General features: G+C 28.1%; 1 protein-coding gene across 1 annotated transcript in view; it reads right to left on the bottom strand.

The window, feature by feature from the left end:
• The window catches only part of Orp8 (Oxysterol-binding protein-related protein 8), a 67007-nt gene extending 49223 nt beyond the window's left edge, over positions 1 to 17784 (bottom strand). Inside the window, exons 1-2 of the mRNA XM_065515593.1 lie at positions 17412 to 17784; positions 12591 to 13220 (exon numbers count right to left, since the gene is read on the bottom strand). Of these exons, the coding sequence (XP_065371665.1) occupies positions 12591 to 13053 (463 nt within the window). The 5' untranslated portion in view covers positions 13054 to 13220; positions 17412 to 17784. The remainder of the gene's footprint in view (positions 1 to 12590; positions 13221 to 17411) is intronic.
• Positions 17785 to 20024: the final 2240 nt, after the last annotated feature.

The raw sequence follows: 20024 nt of genomic DNA, 5'->3' as shown, positions 1-20024 counted from the left end.
AGTTCTTATTTATTTTAAATATTTAATAATCTTGAAAAGCAAAAATAAAAAATGTTGTTAGATGATGACAACATGGCATTTCCAACAATATTAACTTGATAAATGAGAAAATTCTAAATGCTGAAACGTTATACAAGCATTAGAAAAGGAAACAAATAACACAAAATACTACATTAAGGACATTCATATCCTTACTAAGAGCCTGTTTATAGAACATGTAAAATGTTCGTTCAACTACTCGATTGTGTTCTATTTACAGGCTGTTAGACAATCAAAAGAAAGAATTAAGACAGTTTTTTTTATATTATGAGGAAGACATTTTTATTATAATTTAAGTTTCAAATAAAAATATTAAAATCCGGAGTGCAATTGATTTGAATTTATAATAATATGTATATTCCACCCATTAGTCCGCTATTTTCTATTATCAAATCTAAAATCTTGGTGGTCGAGGATTTGGATTATATGGCCCAGTACTGCTAGGAATCTTATTCTTTTTCATCCAACTTGCCATTACTTGACGATCTCCTAGAATAAGAATGGCCACCAATAGCAAAATAGATCCCAGTTTGAAATTCATGTTGAAAGAGCTTGATTGAAATTGTACTGATTTGCATAAAGTCTTTGTAGAGGTATTTATACAAAGATTTTGTATTCTGAAATATGAATTACGTTTTCTTAAACACTGATAAAAAAAAACAGGGGATTTTAAATTATCTGTCTATGGTGTTATTGATAAGGGGAAATACAGAAAAGCATAATTCCCCTGTACTACAATAGTATAAGCAACCCAATAAGCGTTTTAGCTGGAATTCAAAATGTAAACAAATCTAATTTCGGCCTTGAGTTAAGTGACAAGCAATTAAGTTATCCCAATAAGCATTTTTACTGGAATTCAAATTCAAAGCAAGTGTAATTCAAGCCCTAATCGGGTCTTTCAGAACGAAGCCGCACGAAAACTATTATTCAGCAAATACGAAAAAACCGATAAAATTATATACTAATTTTTAGCGGGTAGCCTTTCTGTCGTTTGAAGGCACGATAGGGTCTAGAGAATATGATCTAGGATTATTAAATTTTCCCCAAATATTCTTGATGAGAATTGTTTAATATTGAAAATGGGCAAAATCGGTCTATCCAAAAAACAAATTTATAATAAAATATCCGTCCGTACGACTTTTAAAAACAATTAAAACGCGGCCTAAACAAGATATTAGATTTTATTAAATATTTCAGTTTTGTTAGATATTTTACAAAAACATATACATAAATCTTCGGGCTTGAATTATGATATTCTAACTGGTATTCATCATCAATAATCCATTATTTTTATTGTTAATAAAAATTTTGTCCGAAACCAGATTATTGGTCTAATTCGAATAATCGGTCGAACTCTACTATTTATTGCTTATTAGGAATTACGATGGCTGTCGATTTGAAACGGTTAAAACTCTTATTTGGATTATTTCGGTAAGAGTATTTTGAATTATTTCGGTAACGGTAGTCGATATGAAAGAGTATTATGTAATCAAATTCAAAAGCTACTCAAAACTAATTTGTGATACTGATAACCAGAGAAACCAAAATATGCAAATGCATGTTTTTTCTGGTGAGTCTAATGAGCACATGGATAAGATATTTACACGTTTCAGAACTATTTAAGAATTTTGGCATCGATTTGTTAGTGCTTATTTTTGCATATTTTACCCTTAAATAAATATTTTTGCATATATTTGTTTTAAGAGCATATTTATGTCATATTTTGCGTTTTTAGAGCATATTTTACTGTTTAATAGCATATTTTGAGTTTATCAAAAACAAATTTTGTCTTACTTATTTTTCGCTGTTGTGTTACAGGTTTTTACTTCCTTTGTTTAAAATTCAAAATTTAATAATAGATGACTTTTCACCAAAAAAATAATTTAAAAAACAAAAAAATTTTTTTTTAAAATATAAAATAACAATTCGAAAAATGTTTTTATACAAAAAATTAAAAAACTGAAAAAAAATTTTGTACACCTAAAAATATTTAAATTTTTTATTTTGAAGTATAATTAGGTGAAGGGTATATAAGATTCGGCACAGCCGAATGTAGCTCTCTTACTTGTTTTAATATAAAATAAGCACTATTTTAATAATAGCGCCATCTAAATATCAAATTTTAGTTCTAATTCAAACTTAACCGTTCTAAGTGTTAAAGAAATATTGTCTTTTAAATTTGCTCCTGTAACATCAGTTGATGTCGAAAGAACATTTTCTATGTTTAAAAATGTTTTCAGATCCAATAGACAACGATTTTTATTGAAAATTTAAGTAAATTTTTTTTGGTTAAAAATTATGTAAAAGTTTGTTTTTTTAAGAGCATATTTTTTAAATTTTAAGAGCATATTTTAAAGTTTTTACTGCATATTTAAAGCGCCTAAAACGCTTTTTTAGAGCATATTTCCGGTTTCCCTGCTGATAACATACTAAAATTGCAAAACCTCTTTCTCTGTACTGCGATTATCCCTTTTATTTATACAAATATTTATATTTATAATATACATATATGTATATTAGAGTTAATTTCAACAATTTGATTTGCGGGTATCATAATTTTTCTGAAGATTTTTGCGTAAATAAAAATAATGGCGTCCTTTTTTTGGAAATTTTTCACTCCTTGTGGTGGTTCAACGCACCTAAACACGCGCATTTTGAGCACATTTTTCTGTAGAGCAAAAACGGTTGAATATACTGCAAATATGATTTCACCAATGGATTCTGCATTAAAAATTAATACAATTGATGTTTTTGAATTCCTAAAAATAGTTCCACTACCTCACAACAGGTGGCGCAAATCTCTTAAAAAAATAAAAAAAAGGATTTTTGATTTTTTAAAAAGCAAGTGTCAAAACGGTACCATTATTTCCTTTCTATGACAACCCGTTAAAAAGTTATGTGGCTTTAAAAATGTTTTGCTAAGGCAAACTAATAAACAAATTTCTAAACTTTTTTTACCAAATTTAATTTTCTTGTTAAATAAATAACTTTGAAGCCTCATAACTTTTTAATGGTTAGTGATAGAAAGGAAATATGCCGTTTTGCTAAGCTTAAAATGCCTTTTCATCGTTTATGTTTAAAAAAACTAAAATTCTTTTTTTTATTTTATTTTTTTATGAGATTTGCGCCCCCTGTTGTGGGTTTGTGGAACTATTTATAAGGATTCAAATAACATCAATTGTATTAATTTTTGATGCAGAATCCATTGGTGAAATCAGATTTGCAATATATTCAACCGTTTTTGTTCTACAGAAAAATGTGCTCAAAATCCACGTCTTTAGATGCGTTAAACCACCACAAGGAGTGAAAATTATCCAAAAAAAGGACGCCATTATTTTTAATTACGCAAAAGCCTTCAGAAAAATGATGATACCCGCAAATCAAATTTTTGAAATTAACTCTAATATTTATACATACATAAATAAGTATAAATTTCCATGTACCCAGCAATTCTAGGTGACTGTCCCGAACTAGTGATTTCACGTATCATTTAAAATGTGCGTGTTCTAAACATGTGCGTGACCCTACATTGATTACAAAGAGACTGGTCTAAAGTAGTCAACGCATGGGAGAAATTGGGTATCATACGAATTGAAGCCGAGATACCATGAGAAATGATTTTGCATGTCCGAAATGATGCTTGAACGCTATAAAAGAAAATCAGTTTGCACCGAATCATTCACCCCTATTATGTAAGTCGTTGTCAACACAATGTCACGTCGACGGCACTAAAATGGTATTTGCGAAATCAATATCGATAACAATTGGTAACTATTGACAGCAATTTCCTAAGGCGCATTAGAGTCGACACTGACTTAAAAGGAGTATTTTCTGACGACACGATATTTGACAACGACTCATACAAAAATTAAAAATATGTAATTCTGATTAGAGAAATTAAAATCAACAATGGGAAGCAATTTGAAACCGTTATAGCAGAACTTATTTTATTTTTATTTATTTTGTTATTTTTTATTATTTCAATTAATTTTAAACATGGTTGGGATGAACTCAGGCTTAAGTCAGTTCTATTGGCACTTTTCAAATCACTAAAAAATTTTGCTATTAGCGGAGTTATCTATTGTAAAAAAAAATAAAAAAGTTTGTCCTGCCACGTACTACCATAGTGTAAAAAAAAATGTATAAGAATAATAAATGAAATTCAACAGCTGTTACGAAATGCATAGGGATGATACTTATTTCATTTAATTATCGATAACAAGTCGACATCAACACAACATTGTTAGTTGATGTCGACTCGATGTGACAACGACTACAAATAGGGGTGATTACTTGCGATGACAAATTGGTTCATTATGATAACCCGATGCCCAAGAGATCGAGATGTGGCCGGGTAACAAGCCAAAGAAAAATATCCATTTCGCTAAAGTAATTCTCTGAATTTGGTTGGATCAAAATACCTGTTAAAATGTATTTAGAATGAAATGGTTGGTTGAACCGATTTTTATAAATCGCCTTCTGTTTAAAAGGTAAAACAATGGACAGTAAACTAATAATATATCCAGCATTATATACTTTATTGTGAGTAAAATGACTTATCCCTAATGTCCAATGAAAATAAAAAATAGACGTACTACACTCCATATTACAATGGGACACTAAGTGACAACTGATACTAAAATAGATTACTTCTGGTGGGTAAAATATCTACTCTATAAAGTGGTTTAAAGTGTCTATACTCTAGATTCTTAGAGACACTAGAGTGCGATTGACTTCACGCTAGATTACCTGACATGTATAATTGACTTCAATTGACTTTTACCTGCATTAGAAAGAGCACATACGTATCAAATGACCCAAAATATATAATTTGATGTCAGCCAAGTGATCAGATATAAGTGAAAATTACAGTATATGAAAATGCTAAAGAAAGTTACCACTAAAGTCACCTATTGTGAATTCGAATTCATTCAGAATAATGTGTGCCTAATTTTAAGGCCCTAATTTTGTAAATCACGTCACCAAAGTGATATTTATGCGCAAAGCAAAAACAACAATTCACACATTTCAAAAATTTGTTTTTGTTTTATGTACAAATTGTGAACCAAACAAACGCACAAAAATTCAAGCGTTGATTTGCCTTTCATAATTTGAAAATTGTGTACACAAAACAAAAACAAATTTTTAAAATGTGTGAAATTTTGTTTCTGCTTTGCACATAAACATCACTTTGGTGACGTGATTTACAAAATTAGGGCCTAAATTTTTAGGTTTATTATTATAAAATATTCAAATAGTACCAAGTAGCAATAAAGAAATAGTACCACTGATTATCACTTTTGACCCGTCAAGTTTGAATTTTAAATTTGTATAGCATTTCCTATATTATTATAAAAGTTCCCATGAGAATAATGAAAAAGTACCATAAAGTATTCCCTTGAATTTTCACTTACTTAGGACCATAAATTCTTAATTTCAAAAAGTACTATTAGAAGAATAAAAAGGTAATCTAAAGTTTAGTTTTTTTTTGGTACCTAAATATTATCCCCTATTCCTAACACTAACTTCACTCACATACATATCAGTTAACTTTAATGTCGATAAGTGAAATACTTTAAAATATTAAAAAAGTACCATTGCCCTTTTCCCCCTTGAATAATACATTTTACTAAAATTGTTTATGCTACAGACAGCTCTCAAAAGATTTAAATCTGTGTTAATGTGCCCAAGAAAAATATGTTTTAAAAAAAGTAACAAACTGTTTATCCGGATTAGGCCCAATATACACCTTGGCACTCGAGTTCCAAATAACATCCTGTTAGTTAATTTTTGTATGAATCCAGAAACCAATGTTAAAAAAATTTTCAAAATTGGCTTAATAATTTCAAATAAACTGTATTTTCCCGATTTTATCCCTTTTTGGTACCTTTTTTATCCCCATTGCGGTGGTAAAATTTTATTCAAATAAATTTCTGTATCGTTGTAATAAAATATTCGTATGGGTATGTAAAATTATAGAAAAACATATTTTATGAAAAAGTACCAAAAATAAACACAATTTTTATCCCTTAATTCTTCGAATTTGCAAAAAGTACCATACTTATATTTATTATTTTTTGATAAGTAAAGAATACGATTTAAAATTTGTTTCTATGTTTATTGGTTTGAAAGATACATAGGGTGCCAAAAAAGTACCAAAATACAGTTTTTACCCGTTTTCTCCCCTAAAAGGTTCGAATTTCGAAAAAGTACGAAACACCTGCCAGCTTATTTTTTAAATGGAGTAACATGCAATTTTAAGTTTTTTTTGCATCTTTACTAGTTTCAAAGATATAAGGTTACCGAATTTACCCGTTTTTACCCTTTTTTACCCCCTAAACGTCCGAATTTCCAAAAATCTCTTCTTATCGGATCGTTTTGGGGAGGGAGGAACTCCCTCATGATTCAAGCTTCAGTCGTTTGAGCTGTGCGGTGATGAATCAGTCAGTCTGTCAGTAACGTTATCTATTCTTTTATATATGTATATGTTGTATTATTCAACTCTTGGTCTCTTACACTCGCTCGCTTATTAACAGCGGATGTTCGCTGAGGTGGGTCAACGTATTTCCACATATCTTTGTCCATATATGTTTTACCGATTTTTCCAAACATTTTTCAGAAACTAGAAACATTAATAATAAATTTCATACCCTTAGAGGTCCTTTTATTTTGGCTTTATCGCACTTAAAATTCAGTTGATGAAAAAACTTCAAGTATTTGTCTTAAATTGGTGGCCACCACTGTATGTAAGTAATTCGATGCTTGTTGTTGTACTCATGTACTCATGTATGGTTCTTGACAAAGACGAACAAAAGATAACATCAATTAATTTAATCACAATTACTTTAATTAATTAAAATTATGACAGGAAGAAGATAAATATTAATTCATAGATATTTCTATAAGCACATACATATTAAGATCCAATAACTTTACACCACGCATTGTTCTTACTATTTCTACATAGAATCCCAGTTGGAAATTTTTAATTGGATATTTATATATGTACATCAATCTCAAGTGACTACACTATGATAGCAAAAATTTAAACATATGTTTTTTTCAAAAATCCTTGTGACTCTCCCATACTTCTTCATACATGTGTGAAATGACAGCAAATATACATAACATATTAATTATATCAATGATGTAATTTTAAAACATTCAAACTATTGTATAAACTGACCTTTTCATGTACATTTGGAAACAGTATGAAGGAATGAAGCTCTTTTGCAGTATCAACCGAGATCCACAGATTGAATGCATTATGATGAAAGAAAAGCAAGCTCTCTTTTGGGGAGGAACAAACTACAGCTAAAGGGAAACTCATATGGTTATACTCCTAGTGTTCGTAAAAGCGATCATAATTTATGACAAATTTGTGGGGCAATTGAAAAATAAAATGCAATTTGTTTGTAGAATGGATTGAAGACTTTCAAAAAAACGAATATGGTCAAAATCGGAGGACCCAAGGTGAAAAACTTGTGTTTTTTCTGTGTTCCTTGGTGGAATTCATGATATAATTTAAGAGGTCTCAAATGAAATATGTGAAAATTACAAACTTATATGTATATATGTCGTCACCAAAAATTCGGAATAAAGGATATTTGATAGATAATAATGAATAAGATATAATAAATTTTAATTTGGAAACTTGTTTACATAGGTTTTTTGTCCATCACTTTAAACATTTTTGAAATAATGATACGTTATTTTGCATTTTAGGTGACAATATATTGTTATTTTTTATTGGTACAAAATTTCATTAATTCTAGAGTACCAGGCAAAGTTATAAGATGTTCTAATAATAATTTACATAAAATTTCCTAACACATATATTGACTTCTAGCCTTAAGAAGCATTTTTAACATAATGTTTTGATATGTAAAAAATTTTGTATGTAAAAGTAATCTAAATACAATTTAAAATTATGTACGCTTTCATTTAATAAAGTTATTGTATAATGTGATAGTTTAAGTACTTATTATAATCTTCATTGAATAACAACATCATCCACTTTTCTTGTGAACTTTTACATTTGCAAGTGACCTAGAAGAATTAATTCTATAAGCTGATCAAAAGTTGCAGATATTTTTGTTTGTTTTCCAGTCAATAGCCTTCTTAAAAAAGGATGGATACAAATAGATAAAAATAAGTAACAGCAATTTATTTGTCAGAGCCGATTGTTATACATACCCTTTAGAAATCTTAAAAAAAACTTTAAACATTTTAAACCAAATTTCGTATTTTTAGTTCCATTAGTTTCGGTCATATCATGTTATTAACAGCGGATGTTCGTTGAGATGGGTCAACATATTTCCGATATACCTAAAATCGCAGGACTCCTGGACCGATTTAACTATTTTTTTTTAATGCAATACATAGTTTTTACATAAATAAAAATTGTCCACTTCCACTAATACGCCCACTTATTAAATACATTGGTCTTTGATCAATCATATTTCAGACCAAAATTCTATTATTTATATAATAACTCACAATAGCTTAAATCGATAATAACTTGGCCAATAAGCGTTGATTCAAGAAAAGGAGTTCGATCTGTGATCACTCATATTTCTGAACAAAATTCGATTTTTTATATAAAAACTCAAAATATCTAAATTCGTTTAATCAAGAAAAACAGCTCGATCTGTGATCACTCATATTTCTGAACAAAAATCGATTTTTTATATAAAAACACAAAATATCTAAAAAACGGTTGAATATATTGCAAATCTGATTTCACCAGTCGATTCTGCATCAAAAATTAATACAATTGATGTTTTTCCAATCCTTAAAAATAGTTCAAATCTTTTAAACATGCACGATGAAACGGCATTTTAAGCTCATCAAAACGGTACCAATATTTCCTTTCTGTTGTGTGATTTTGGAACTATTTTTAAGAATTCAAAAAACATCAATTGTATTAATTTTTTTTGTGATTTTTTACAACAAAAAACCACATTTTTGAAACAGTTCTTTAAGGCCCGGTTAGTTTGACAAAGAATATTTAAATTTTGGTTGTTTCTGGTACTAATAATTTGGTACCAATTGTTTAGAAGTGCAGCTATGGCGCATACGAGTTTCCGAATAGCATTTAAGCTAACAATTATTGAAGTTTTTTAATAATGGCCAGTACCAAATTTCTATAGCTAACAAATTGAGCATTAATAAATCAATAGTTTCGCGATTAATTAAAAAGTATAAAGGCCCAACTATAATATGCATACACTAGCTTAAGTCAGCTTAAGCAAATGTGCGAATACATATAAAACGTATGTGACAAACTATAATGTACTTAAGAGAGTTTCGTCGAATTTTATTTGCTTAAGCAAAGTGCGAAGCTGGTCGCACATTCCGTACGGAATCAGCTGTTTATTTATTTTATACAAAGAAAATAAAGAAATAAATGAAAAGGATGAAGAAAATTTATATATTTTGATAAAATAATAAGAAATACGTATTTTTTTAATTGCAAGTTGCACATAAATGTTCAAATGTGGCTAAATAGTTTTGAATGCACGTAAGTACATTATAGCCACCTAAAAGTTTCTTTGAATTTCCTTAAGCATTTGACAGACTTTTCGTTCGGTTTTGACATTACCTTAAGCTAGCTATGCATATTATAGTTGGGCCTTAAGGCTACTGGAACAACGTAATCGTTCATTTTCATTACTTTTATGAAATTTTAGGTTGTATTTTTAAAAGCTTACGCCAACTGGCCAATATTGAGAACAGTTTTATTTAGCGACGAGTCCAAATTCAGATGTAGTAAGCCATGTTCGTAGACCGAAGGGATCGCGATTACATCCATGTTATTGTAAAGCAACAATAAAGCATGGGGGTGTAAATGTAATGGTGTGGACTTGCTTTTCAGAGAGTGGAGTTGGTCCTATTGTTGAAATACAAACAAAAAAATTATAGTTTTGTTAACAGGGACATTTTAGCCAACCACATGCTTCAATATGCCGAAAGTGAAATACCACTTCGATGGGCTTTTAAGGATGATAATGACAGCAAACAGTCATCAAAGTTGGTTAAAGATTGGTTATCAACTAATGGGATTAAAGTCTTGGATTGGATTTAAATCGAATCGAAAAAGGAGCTCAATATATAATTATTTATATTTCTGGCCAAAAATCCATGTTTTGTAAGAAAAAACAAAATATACAAAATCTGATGGACACCGTTTCGGAAATGAATATATTTTAATCAGCTAAATCTTTTAAGTTCAAAGTGGCTCTTATAATGTTTATACTTTTTGCTTCGTGGTGTATATAATAATAAACTAATTTAAAATATGGATTGCTATTAATTATATATTATTTAAAATCTTCATCCAATGTTGCACTATCTTTATTCATATTTATTTAACCTGCACGCACATGAAAATTGAAATTATATAAACTGTTAGTTATAATTTAATTTTAAATTTAAAGTTCTGATACATGTGCTTAAATTTTTATATTACATTTTTGTTGCAAGCTACATATGTGGTAAATTACGGTAATTAAAATGTAATAACCGCAAAATATATGTAATATAATATAAAAAATTTATAAAATATTTGTATCATAATTACAAGCATTAATAATACATGCAGAGAGTAACAAGCGTTTATTATGAAACATTTTATTGGAATTCATTCAAAATTACTTCTAACTAGCATGAATTCAAATAAAGAAACCAGAACTTGTGCAGTTTTTCTTTAGGTTAAGAAATAAATTTCAATTTTAACTTTTAAATCCCAAAATTTTAAAAAATTTCCATTTAAAGTTTTAAATTTTACAATATAAAAAAAATCTTATATTTTGTCAATAAATAAATAAAGAAATATGATATTAGCTGACCCATATTGCGCAGCAATATACATATTACAATATTGTTTAGGTAAACCATTGAATTTGTAATACGAGTAATATCAATACATAAGGGTATTTGAGGAGCCGCAGAGCAGAGCATTTTTTGACAAATTGGTTTTTTGATATTTTTATAATATTTGTGTTGAAATCATATGGAAACAATCAAGGCGTATAATTTTTTTATTTCTTATGTAAATGGGTTCCAAAAAATTGTTGTATAAAACTACATAAATAATATATTTAATTTCAATGTGTATATTTTTAAATATATAATCACAGTTTAAAAACATTCAGTTTAAAAAAAATTGCATAAAAAATGTACTTTTTTAATCAAACTTCCTTAACATTTAAAGTGGTAACTTATGGCAATTCGATGCATCTATTGATAAGTAAGAAACTTATTACCATTTTCCAAAAAATTTAAAAAGTACTTTTTGTTCTACGGCTCCTCATTTATTGGTTACATTTTTTATATTGAAGGATGATATAAGGAAATTAAATTGTTTGTGGATTGCATTTATGTATATATTATTTTAAACAAATATGTATTGTAATGAAGATTAAGTGTTATGAATAATTTTACAATAAATAAAATACAATATGTAGTAGCAAGCCGCTGTATGTATGTAAAATAAGAACTGTTTATTGTAATAGGTATTTTTGTGTATGTAATAAAATGATGAAAATGTAAAAAGAAAATAAAAAATACTCTACACCCTGTAAGAAGTGTGCACGAAATATATGGTGCGTACGTTTAAATGTTTAACTTGTTTACATTAGGCTCTATCTTATCATAATTACATGTTTAGTTTTTCTAAAAATAGAGAATTGGTAAAAAGTAAAAATTTTAAATGACTATCAATCCTGTCCGTTTTTTAAAGATACTAGACAAGCAAATGTTTGACCGAATATATTGTTTTTTGAGTTGGAAAATGTAAAGGGATTTAGTGAGCATTTAAATGCAAACGGACGTAACTAAACTTTTATTTTTTTACATGAGAAGCAAAAAACGTTATAAAATCAATAATAATAAAGTAATCTTTGCAATTTTTTGCGTTTGAATTTCTTTAATAAATCGCAGGGATCTAAAAATGTGGGTGATCATGTAGTTTGTTAAAAAGAATCATAATCAATCGGAAACTCGATTTTGAATTTTTGTGTAGTTACGTCTGTTCACATTTAAAGTGACGACATGCTCACAAAATCCCTTCACATTTTCCAACTCGAAAAAGAATAAATTCCGTCAAACCATTGCTTGTCTAGTATCTTTAAAATGAGTAATTCTGAATAACATAATAAATATAAAACAATTCACTTATTAGGTGGTTCAATCTTTTCACGATAAACGTAAGTACCATTATTTTCATGCACGCTCCTTATTTAAAATAGTATTAAGTCTCAAAATACTTGCATTCAACATCATAACGCCACAAGAATTAAAAAAACTAATTAATGCTAGTTTATTTTATTTTTTTTAGAGAATACTATTGCTGTGGTGCAGAGTATTAAAAATTATTGTATATGAAATCAAACTTTCAAACAAAAAAACTCGCTATACAAACGCACGCACAAACCGCAAACGTAAGTGTTAAGAAAATAAAATGAAAAGTTTTCACCAAATTGGAAAAAGATGTAAATTTTTCGAGAGCAAAATAAAATAAAAAATTTTATGCTTTTGTTGTAACTTACCACCTGATTGACGTAAACCAGCACTGTTTGGTGGTGTTATACTTGTACTCATCGTATTTGTTGATGCTGATTGTTGTTGCTGCTGTTGTTGTTGCTGCTGCTGTTGTTGTTGTTGCTGTTGTGTAGAAGTGCCCATATTTAATGAGGCTGAACTTTGTCCCAATTGACCAACAGTACTACCACCACTACTGCCACCAATTCCAACGCCACCAGCTGATGAGGGCACACTACTTGATTGTTGATATTGTGGGGGTTGCTGCATTAAACTAGCCGTCGATGATGGTGTAGGTGAGTCATTGACAGTAGACGATACATGACCATGATAACTAGCAATACGTATGGGTGTACTTGTACTACTACTAGTCACAGCTAGGTTACTGTGAGAGCCGGATTTCATTGAAATGGAGCTACCACCACCTCCAGCTGTTGTTCCACTGCTGTTGTTTACAGAACTCTGAGCCATTGAAAATTTTATGAGGATTTTTTGCTTTTGTTGTCGTTAAGATTGATTTTGTAAATATTTGAAATATTTTACTTAAACTAGGAATTGATTGCACGATATATTTTGATTCGTCTTTTTTATATTTTTTAAACGAATATTTTTACCCTTTTATTTTTTTTATCATTTATCTAAATAAAAAAAAATTATTAAATGTCATACTATGTAACTACTTTTTATTATTAAAGGTAGTATTTTTAATTCGGTTTTAAGAAGTGATGGGCAAACATATCACGCAATTGCAAACATTTGAACTGAATTTTTAACATACATATGTACATTTAGAGTATAAAAAAAAATTTACAAATGATAGTCTGAAATACGCTGTAAACCTATACACTTCCATAAATCCTGTATGTATAATATTTCGAGCACATCATATAGGACTCCGGTTTTTTGAAATGTTTTTTAATTCAGTCAAGAGCAAGGCGTATTAACAATGTGAGTGCATAAAATCAGCTGTTTCTTAATTCGCTGTGGTTTTATGTACACTATATGTCAAACTTTGTTTATGTTTACATTTGTTATTGTAAATAACATAGTAATATTTTAATTCGCCTTGATTTTGACATTTACCGTACATTTTAACAAAAACAAATTGCCTGTTGTTTTTGCATTGTTGTATTTGTTGCCGGGACGCACTCACCTTGTTAATACGCCTTGGTCAAGAGGTTTTTAATATTTGTACTCATGAAAAAATATTTTCTGGAGCTTATTTAACATATTGTTTAAAAACTTTAAAAAGATTTTAAAAATAATCAGCCTAACTATAAAAGCCTTTTTCGATTTTAAGTCCATAAAGTTGACTAAGTAAGGTGAAATCAACAACACAGCTAATTTTTATTTATCTATTTTGAAAGTGCTTGGGTTTTGTCAAAAAAAAAAAGATTTCATATAATGAAATTTGGATAAAGCACTATTAAACCGTTGTTCTTTTTCAAATATAATTTAAATTTAACGGTCGTTTTTTAGTTAATATGCAAAAATAAGAAAAGCTTTTTGTGTACATTGGTAACGGTTTCGACAAAGATTATTTATAATTTTTTATTTCTAGATCATTAAAATTCACTTAATTTTTCCACCAATTAATTGCACTTTCTGATTTTGTACAAATCTGCCGGATAATATTTCACTTTTTAAATAGCTTAATAAAAATCTTTAAAAATTCCTGTTAATAAATGAAATAAGTAATTTATTTATTAAAATAATAATTTGTTTGTTTTTTATTTGACAAATTCAAATTTGACAAAACCTATGCATTTGTCAGCAAGAAATATGGTGTGTTTGTTGTGTTTGTTGTCGAAACGCTCTCACCTTACTTATTACATCATGGCTTTTTGTTTTAAACTTTTATGTACATTTTGTTTTTTTAATTTTTTGAAATTTCTTTTTTTTATTTACATTCATTGACAAAATTTGTCAATATTCTCCGGTTTTGGGGAATTTATAAGTTCCATTGGATGTTCTGTAGCCGTCTCTTCTTGCAGTGGTACATGTTCCTGTTTTTGTGAACATTTTTTCAGTCCTTTCGAAGTTTCTATACTCCATTCTACCCTTCTTTGGCTAATTTTTTTTGGGCAAATTCTTGGAAGATGTTTGTGAAGCTCTCGTGTTAGTTTGTGGAGGGACACAATTCCCTGGTCTTTCAGCACGTACTTTGTTGTATGTGGATCATGTCTCCTAGTACAACAAAAGTTTCCTTACAGTGTTTGGTAGCTTCTTTATATTATTTACTTAAAGTACCTGGGACTGTTTTCTCTGTGTTCCAATATCGTTGAGGGAGTCCTATTTAGAAATTAATTTCTTATTCTGTCCGACTGATGATAGATAGATAAATAGATAAATAGATAAATAGATAAATAGATAAATAGATAAATAGATAAATAGATAAATAGATAAATAGATAAATAGATAAATAGATAAATAGATAAATAGATAAATAGATAAATAGATAAATAGATAAATAGATAAATAGATAAATAGATAAATAGATAAATAGATAAATAGATAAATAGATAAATAGATAAATAGATAAATAGATAAATAGATAAATAGATAAATAGATAAATAGATAAATAGATAAATAGATAAATAGATAAATAGATAAATAGATAAATAGATAAATAGATAAATAGATAAATAGATAAATAGATAAATAGATAAATAGATAAATAGATAAATAGATAAATAGATAAATAGATAAATAGATAAATAGATAAATAGATAAATAGATAAATAGATAAATAGATAAATAGATAAATAGTTAAATAGATAAATAGATAAATAGATAAATAGATAAATAGATAAATAGATAAATAGATAAATAGATAAATAGATAAATAGATAAATAGATAAATACATAAATAGATAAATACATAAATACATAAATAGATAAATAGATAAATAGATAAATAGATAAATAGATAAATAGATAAATAGATAAATAGATAAATAGATAAATAGATAAATAGATAAATAGATAAATAGATAAATAGATAAATAGATAAATAGATAAATAGATAAATAGATAAATAGATAAATAGATAAATAGATAAATAGATAAATAGATAAATAGATAAATAGATAAATAGATAAATAGATAAATAGATAAATAGATAAATAGATAAATAGATAAATAGATAAATAGATAAATAGATAAATAGATAAATAGATAAATAGATAAATAGAAAAATAGATAAATAGAAAAATAGACCAATAGATAAATAGATGAATAGAAAAATAGATGAATAGATGAATAGATGAATAGATAAACAGATAAATAGATAAACAGATAAATAGATAAATAGATACATAGATAAATAGATGAATAGATAAATAGATAAATAGAAAAATAGAAAAATAGATAAATAGATAAATAGATAAATAGATAAATAGATAAATAGATGAATATATAAATAGAAAAATAGATTAATAGATAAATAGATAAATAGGAAAATAGATAAATAGATGAATAGATAAATAAATAAATGAATAAATAGATGAATAGATAAATAGATGAATAGATAAATAGATGAATAGATAAATAGATGAATAGATAAATAAAAAAATAGATGAATAGATAATTAGATAAATAAAAATAGAAAAATAGATGAATAGATAAATGGAAAAATAGATAAATAGCAAAATAGAAAAGTAGATAAATAGATAAATAGAAAAATAGATGAATAGAAAAGTAGATAAATAGATGAATAGATACATAGATACATAGATAAATATATAAATATATAGATAGATTAGTTTTATGGCGCAATTGTTTTCTTTCAACTTGAAGAATGTCCGTTTTTGAAACAAAACCAACAAAAGAAAAACTACTCTAGAAGACTACAAAATTGTTTTCGTCTGTTTTGATATTTAAAATCGTACACAATATTTTACTGATCAAATATTTTACGTTATTAAGTGCCATAATCCTAGACAACAACCATTATTGTTTTATAAAATTCAAAACTAATAACTCAAATGTGAAAAGAAAATTCGTCTAACAGAATTGGGGCATTAGCTTTCTAGATATTTTGGGATCTTCAAAGATTTTCCTAAAATATCAAAAATCTCGTAATTTTCCCGGATTTGTAAATCCCAAAAAATCCCGGCATTTATTTTCACAGATTCGCTAAATATCGGGATTTTTCGGGATCGGGATTGGCTTCCCTAATATATGTATATCCACAATAAACGATACTCCCGTGAAACCCCTTAATGTCAGTAGCCAACAAAAGAGGAGCATTTGAAGAAGCTAGATTCCTATAAGGACAATGTCTTATTTAATGATGAGTCAGAATATAATATTTATGGACCGGATGCTGCCAATAAAATATGTATGGAGAAAAATATGTGTTTGTTTTTTTTAATATTAGGTGTACTTAAAATTTATTGGTTCACTGTACTTATTATTACTTAAGCACTTTTACTTTATTTGAGAACAAATGATAATTTCTTTATTACCCCCATTGTTTACAGCATGGTTCTTAAGCGTATGCTGTATTTTATGCGATAACGAAACATTAAATGTGAATTGTGTAGTGCGTAAACTTGAGTACTACACAGAAATGGGTTAGAGGTCATCAATGGGTTAAGATTAAGAGAGGAAACGTTCGTGTTGATAATTTACTAAACAAAAAATGTTGTTTTGCTAAATAAAATTAAAATATGTTTTGCTAAAAATCAATAACTTTAAAAAGAATAATATTATTTTTAAAGTTCGATATATTATATCGATGTCTCCAAAAAGAACTGACTCGCTTTACCGCAGTGTCAAAAGATTTATTAAAGATTTAGTATAGAATGTACGATGTGTTTGTTACCCGTATATTGTAGTTATGTATGACTGTTTTTTTTCTGAGGGTTTTGCTAAAGTATTGATTTTTTGGCCAATTTTTTTTATATTTTCACTTTTTTCTTATTTTTTGTTTGTTAAGAGCCAACTTTTTGTTTTAATTTAATTTATTTCGTTAATAATTCGTTTGTTTTTTATTAATTTATTATTCTCAGTATATTAATCACAGCTATCAAAATTTTATTCAAGAAATTTGCATTAACATATACGAGAAGATTTTTGCTTCTATTTTTTAATACTTCGTCATCAATATAAAATATTAAGCAAAAAACTTGTATTTAACAACCACCACACACTGGACTATTTTTTGTTGCCTCTAAAATTTCAATTCCACCGTTTTTTCATTAAATTTAATGCAAACGTAACACGTAACCACGAACCAGTGTTGCCACTTCATGTGTAATTACACATATTGTGTGTAATTTCAACTTGGATGTGTAGCCCATGTGTAATTGAATGAATGTGTAATTCATGTGTAATTTTAAATTCCAATTATATCCAAAATAAGTATATTGTCAATGTACATATGTCTTCAATCATTTTTAGTATTGTTCAGATTTCAAAACCGACTGAAAATAAATATGTACGTTTATATGAAGGAAAGTAGCTATATCCTCTATTTTAGTTGATAAATAACAAATCTAGTATCGCTAAATGTATTCATATTTATTATATTTTACTATAATTTATATATATATCATTTAATTATATGTATGAAGATATGAATCAAGTTTGAACTAAATTAACATTAAGGTTTGCATAAAAATACGATAAATAATTTGGAGATTATTGCTATGTTGTTCGCAATATTTTAAAAATATAAACGTTACAAAAATTATACATTTCTTTACCTACAAGATTTTACCGGTAAAGTGTTCATTTACTTTTTTCTATATTTCTCTCTCGCTATAATTTATAACAAATAGTAAAAAATATTTAACTTTCACCCATGTTCTGGAAAACGCAGCGTTTTCAAATCGCTTATGGTTTAAAAAACGCAAAACGCATTTCACCATGTTCTGAAAACCGTGCGATTTGTTATTGGTTTCAGTATACACTAGCAGTTTCAAAAATAATTTTAAAATTTTGTATATAAAACAAAAACAAATTTTTTAAATTTTGTTTTTGCTATCCATATAAATATCACTTAGGTGACGTGATTTACAAAATTAGGTGCTTAATATAAATTAGGAAAAAATTCAAATTCGAAGGCAAACAGTGTGCTATTTTTTTAAATATTGTTAAATTTTTAATAGAAATGTAACAATCTTCGAATGAACATTGGTTAATATCTATTTGTTAAAATCGTATTTGGGATTGACATATTTGACTGATCTCAAGAATTCATTAAATTAGAAAAGTTCACTAAAAAATAAGTAAGAGAGCTATATTCGGCTATGCCGAATCTTATATCTTATCATCTAATTATACTTAAAAATATTTTTTTTTAAATTAGTTTTTTAATTTTTTTAAAAAAAGTTTTTCCCATTTTTTTTCAAAAAAGAATTTGCGACAAAAAAAAATTTGTTTGATGAAAAAAAAAATCGGATTAAAAATATTTTTCCCGATTTTGACCCATTGTAGGTCCAACTTACTATAGCCTTATATACATCGTTGCAATGACTTTGAAATATCTATTATTAGATATCCATATTGTCTATATTAGTGACTCAGTTATCCAGATATAGATAAAAAAATAGGCCAAAAATCGAGGTTTTCCCAGTTTTTTCCTAGTATCTCAGCCATTCATGGCGAAAGGTATAAAAAGAGATTGCTGACTTTGCTTTAATAATTTCATATATCCAATGGCGGAAATTACTGCCATTAAACGCGCATCCAACTGGCTGAGGTATTATCGAATATCTGGTGATATACATACATATGTATATTTACTGACAGCAAGGCTGCCGTTAACGGAATAGCGGGTGTCTTTACGACATCAAGGTTAACCGAGGAATGCCGGGTATCTCTAGATGAGATAGCGAGACATTCTAGGATAACGCTTATATGGGTCCCTGGACACGATGGAAATCAGGGTAATTGTATAGCAGATGATCTGGCCAAAAGGGGTGCGATGTTGAGTGAGGAGGCGATCGACCCCTTTTCTGGTATTTCCCTTGTTAAATGCAAGATGGCTGCTCAGCAGAAATTGTATGAGACTGCACAAAACAGGTGGACTAATGAACCTTCCTGTGCTACAGCGAGGTCGACTTGGCCCGTATATGATGCCAACAGGACGAATCTACTTGTAGAATACCGTCGTGAGCAAATAAGGCTAATTGTCTCCTTTATTACAGGGCACTGTTTAATCGGGACACATGCTAGAAGATTGGGCCTACGGTACAATGATTACTGTAGAAGCTGTCATAATGAAGAAGAGGAGGAGACTGTATATCACCTTTTCTGCCAATGCCCGGCTCTTACAAACCTGAGGGAACGCATCCTTGGATTTCCATTCCTATCATGCTTGGACGAGCTATCAAGGATGAATCTTAGACGAATCTACTCCTTCATCCGGGAATCTGGCTGGTTTAATTTGGAGGCAACGGAGGTATTATAAATACCCTGTTGTCTACCCCTT

The sequence above is a fragment of the Calliphora vicina genome, chromosome 1 (genome assembly GCF_958450345.1).
Source record: "Calliphora vicina chromosome 1, idCalVici1.1, whole genome shotgun sequence".
In the NCBI taxonomy this organism is placed as follows: Eukaryota; Metazoa; Arthropoda; class Insecta; order Diptera; family Calliphoridae; genus Calliphora; species Calliphora vicina.
The sequence above is the reverse complement of the archived record's forward strand: the minus strand, read 5'-3'. Positions and strand labels throughout refer to the sequence as shown.